This window comes from Dipodomys ordii, unplaced genomic scaffold, assembly GCF_000151885.1.
Source record: "Dipodomys ordii isolate 6190 unplaced genomic scaffold, Dord_2.0 Scaffold184, whole genome shotgun sequence".
Classification (NCBI taxonomy): domain Eukaryota; kingdom Metazoa; phylum Chordata; class Mammalia; order Rodentia; family Heteromyidae; genus Dipodomys; species Dipodomys ordii.
Window position 1 is genome coordinate 289,175 of NW_012267400.1, and position 4,712 is coordinate 293,886.

General features: G+C 52.5%; 1 protein-coding gene across 2 annotated transcripts in view; it reads right to left on the bottom strand.

Moving 5' to 3' along the window:
- Positions 1-1,526: 1,526 nt before the first annotated feature.
- Hook2 (hook microtubule-tethering protein 2) overlaps positions 1,527-4,712 on the bottom strand; it is a 12,302-nt gene continuing 9,116 nt past the window's right edge. The window contains exons 15-22 of one of the 2 annotated variants that reach the window (XM_013034205.1): positions 4,148-4,285; positions 3,976-4,063; positions 3,738-3,772; positions 3,111-3,193; positions 2,924-3,024; positions 2,114-2,224; positions 1,971-2,042; positions 1,527-1,886 (exon numbers count right to left, since the gene is read on the bottom strand). In XM_013034205.1, the coding sequence (XP_012889659.1) occupies positions 1,734-1,886; positions 1,971-2,042; positions 2,114-2,224; positions 2,924-3,024; positions 3,111-3,193; positions 3,738-3,772; positions 3,976-4,063; positions 4,148-4,285 (781 nt within the window). In that variant the 3' untranslated portion in view covers positions 1,527-1,733. Of the gene's footprint in view, positions 1,887-1,970; positions 2,043-2,113; positions 2,225-2,923; positions 3,028-3,110; positions 3,194-3,737; positions 3,773-3,975; positions 4,064-4,147; positions 4,286-4,712 lie in introns of both variants that reach the window. The other variant, XM_013034203.1, reaches the window with a different exon arrangement.

Here is a 4,712-nt window from a genome sequence, read left to right on the forward strand (position 1 = left end):
TTATTGGAGATAAGATTCTTAGGGGTTGGCACTGGTGGCTCACGTCTGTCATCCTAGCTACTCAGGAGGCTGAGATCTGAGGATCACAGTTCAAAGCCAGCCTGGGCAGGAAAATCCATGAGACTCTTATGTCCAGTAAACCACTAGAAAACTGGAAGTGGCGCTGTGGCTCAAGTGGTAGAGTGCTCCCCTTGAGCTGAAGAGCTGAGGGACAGCGCCCAGGCCCAGAGTTCAAGTCCCATGACTGACAAAAAAAAAAAAAGATTCTCTCGGACTTTCCTGCCCAAGCTGGCTTTGAACCATGATCCTCAGATCTGAGCCTCCTGAGAAGCTAGGCTGACAGGTGTGAGCCACCAGCACCCAGCTGTATTTTTTATTTTATTTTATTTTTGATGCTGGTGCTAGCCTCTTCTGCTCCAGGCTGTTGGGCCGTTTCCAGTTCTTACAGTTTTGTGTTTTGAGATGAGGTCTTGATAACTTTGCCTGAGCCAGACTCATACTCTCCTGTCTCCATCTCCTAAATTGGCCGGATTACAGGTATGATCTACCATGCCCAACCCATTTTTCCCACTTTGTTATCTACCTTCCTTGATTGGATAATTCCACTTCATGAAAGCACATATTTTTCTCTGAACCATCTTTCAGAAAAACAATTACAAAAAAAAAACAAAAAACACTACACCAGGACTATCAAGCATCCACACCTTAGTAAGAATCCGAGCCATGTGCCAGTACTGGGGCTTTGAGTTCTAGCTCAGCTTTTTTGCTCACAGCAGGGACTCTACTACTTGTCCACTACTGGCTTTATCACTACTTAACTGGAGGTAAGAACCTCAAGGATCTGTCTGCCCAGACTGGCTCTGAACTTTGAACCTTAATCCTCAGATCTCAACTTCCTGAGTCGCAAAGGTTAGAGGTGTGCACCAGTAGTGCCAGGCCCTGCTTATCTTTAAAAGCAATGGGTGTATTAGAAATGACAAAATAATGGCATTTGCAGGGAAATGGATGGAGCTAGAAGGAATCATGTTGAGCGAGGTAAGCCAAGAGCAAAGAGACAAACAGTACATGGTCTCCCTAATAAGTGGATGCTAAATCCAAAATGTTAGGTGATACGACAAAACTAACAGGACTTAAGAAACAAAGAACTCCCACACTACTAAATATCCCCATGCTGCTGATCACATGTATGGTGTATAACGTGTACACCGTTATATGTTATAGACTGTGATAGACAATTTGCTCCAGGAAAGTTAGAATGAACTTGTGACTTTAAATGAGCATCATTATTCCACAATACTGTGAAATTTGGGAAATTATGTAATCACTTAATCACAATCAAAAAAAAAAAAAGAACCTTGGGGAAGGTAGGGAGGGAAGGGATGGTAGGGGGAAAACAATGGAGGGGGTAACAATGTTCAAGAGGAAGTGTACTCATTACCTCACTCATGTAATTAAAAAAAAATAAAAGCAATGGCCGTGAATCCCTTGCCCACTTTCTCTCCCTAACACTCAGAATCCAAACAGGGTACATTTAAAGTCTTTATTATTCTCAAATAGAAAATCAGGTTCTCTCCCCCAGATAGCTAGCTCATCCACTGGAAGGGAATTAAGAAAAGGAATCACTTTGCTAAAAAGAATTGGGTTCCCGCCACCTGCCCTTTTCCTCCTGGAGCACGGGGCAGCTCGGGATGGCCCAGCCGACGGGGCAGATGGCGGCGGCATCCTGAAGATTGTCAGTGCTTGTCAGAAGGGCTTCGAAGGCTCAGAGACGCCAGACGCCCGAGGGGTCCACGGCGAGCGTTGGTGGCCAGCCGTTGCTGTGCTAGGAAGGACTGGGCATGCGCAGGTGCCCGCTCTTCCCCAGCTCGCTGCTGCAAGGCCATGCCCTGGAAGGACGGGGAGCGATGGGCCGAGAACAGAAAGGTGCGGAGGCCCCTCCCAGACGCCTACCATGGTAGAAAGGCACTCACCATGTTGTACCAGGCACTGATTAGCAGCTTTTCTTCCTGTTCCCTCTGACTTCGGCTCTTGTCAAAGCCCATCTGTCAGAGAAGCGGGAGTTAGGGCCCAGGCTGTGCTGCAGACAGGGCGAAGGGAAGGGAAGGCCACTGACCTCTAGGTGTCGGATGCGGACGTCTCGCTCTCGGAGCTGGGACCTCAGGGTGTGCAGTTCCGGAGGTGGCCCACCAGGTGGTCGTGGCTTGGGTTCCAGGGTCTGTATGACCTAGGATTTGGAGAAATCACAGGCAGGGTCACCACCTTGGCCATTTCCTGAGGGACTGAGAGTTGGATCTGAGGCCTTGCATTTACAAGAGAGAAGTGCTCTACCACTTTATCCAGCCTTCCTTTTTTTCTTTTGTCGGTTGAAGGGCTTGAACTTTGGGCCTGGGCGCTGTCCCTCAGTTCTTCGGCTCAAGGCCAGCACTCTACCACTTGAGCCACAGCGCCACTTCCAATTTTCTTGTGGATCAGAGTCTCACAGACTTTCCTGCCCAGGCTGGCTTTGAACTGTGATCCCCAGATCTCAGCCTCCTGAGTAGCTAGGATGACAGGCGTGAGCCACCTGCGCCCGACAATCTTTTTGTTGTTATTGTTGCTGTTGGATAATATCGTACTATGTATAACAGACTAGCTTGGAACTGTCCATTCTTTCGCCTCAGTCTCCAGAGTACAGGGATTACAGGCATGTACCATCATGCCCAGATGACTTGGGCCCTGTGTGTGTGCGCTGGGGATGGAACCTAGGAGGCCACACATGCCAGGCAGTCATTTTACTTTTGAGCCATACTCTCTACCACTAAACCATGCTCATCTCCAAACCACACCCAGTATGTAGGCCACGCCCTTCAGAGATCCCTCCCCACCCCCCACCCGCCATCCTGCCAGCCAGTGGGAAGACAGTGGTTAAATCCTGTGTCCTCACCGCCCGCGCCTTGTCCACGTAGCGTCGGCACCGCTCCTCCATGGCTCTCAAGTCTGCGTCCTTTTTCTGCAGGCTGTCCTGCAGCTCTTCAATCCGCCTTGCTGCTGGGGTGGGGACAGCAAGCCCCTGAGCTGCACATAGCCCTCTGCGCTCCCCCGAACCCCAGTCACTGCTCAGTCCCGCTTACTGTTGCTGTCAGATGGTGGCTCCAGTTCCTCGATGTATTCTAGTTTCCGCTGTAATTCCAAATCGGCCTCATGCAGTTTTTGCCTGTGGGCGGGGGAACACTCATTCATTCATTCATTCATGGTAGTTCTGGAGACTTGAACTTAGGACTCCATCCTAGGCTGTTTTCTTGGTCACCGCTGATGTTCTACCACTTGAGCCACACCTCTAGTCCCCAAGGACGACTGACACCCAGCTCCCAAGGATTATTCTTTTTTTTTGGACAGTTGTGGGCCCTGAACTCTGGGCCTGGGCGCTGTCCCTCAGTTCCTCAGCTCAAGGCCAGTGCGCTACCACTTAAGCCACAACACCACTTCCTGCTTTTTCTGCTTATGTGGAACTGAGGAATGGAACCCAAGGCCTCATGCATGGGAGGCAAGCACTCTACCACTGAGCCACCTTCCCAGCCTCCCTCCTCACCCCCCAGATTAATCTTAACGGATGCTGTGCACCAGGCATGGAGGCGCACATCTGCAATCTCAGCACTTGGAAGGTTGAAGCAGATAGGATGGAGAGTTCAAGGCCAGCCTGGGCTACAGAGTGAGACTCTGTCTCCACTAAAAATATAAATTTTAAGCGTGCTACTTACAGATGCTCCTCCAACTTCCTCTTCAACAGAGTGGGCTGGGGGAGGAAGAGAAACATCAGGGGGTGAGCATGGAGGGGCTCCAGAGATCTGGACCCTCTGAAGGCAGAGGATAAGGTGCCTCCCGGGGCTGAGGGTACTCACAATGGCCTGCACCAGGCATCAGGCAGCAGGGGAGAGAAGGAGGAGGATTACAGGGGGTCAGGAGGGAGGGCCAGGCAGGGCGGGGATGGGCACTCACGTCCTCGATCTTGTCCCCCTGCTCCTGCAAGGCCTTCTGCAGGTCATCTACCTGGGTCCGCAGCTCAGACAGCTGCTGCTGGTTTAGCCTGCGGGGTGGGGGACGGCTCAGTGCCTGGGGGGGCCGCGGAGGGACTCCCCCGGGCCCAGGCGGGGCCGCCCCGGTTGCTCACCGGTGCTGCGTCTCCAGCCCGTGGCGCGCGCGGTTGGCCTCCTCCAGGTGGCGCTGCAGCTCCTCCTGCCGCTCGCGGTCCGCCGTCTCCTGCTGGCACAGCCGCTTGTTCTCCAGCTGGAGCCGCAGGAGCGTCTCCCTGCCGACCCGACCCCCGGGGGTGCGCAGTGAGCAGGGCGCCCCGCATCCCGAGGCCAGCAGCGGGGCTGGCTGGTGATGCTAGGGGTTAGGGTGAAGCCTTGGATGGGGGGGGCGCCCAGCCAGACCTTGGAGTAGCACCACCGAGGACCCGCAGGGGTTTTGCCTGAGGGCGGGGCCTGGGCTGGGGGTGGAGCCAAGGAAGGGCGGGGCTGCAGGCATGGGTTTGAACCCCAACCTGCTGCAGTAATGGGAAGAATTAGGGTGGGGATGGTCATACTGCCAAAGTTAATACACAAATTCAATGCAATTCCTATTAAAATCCCAATGACGTACATCACTGAAATACAGAAAACAGTCCAAAAATTCATATGGAACAACAAAAGACCTAGAATAGCCAAAACAATTCTAGGGGATAAAGACAATAT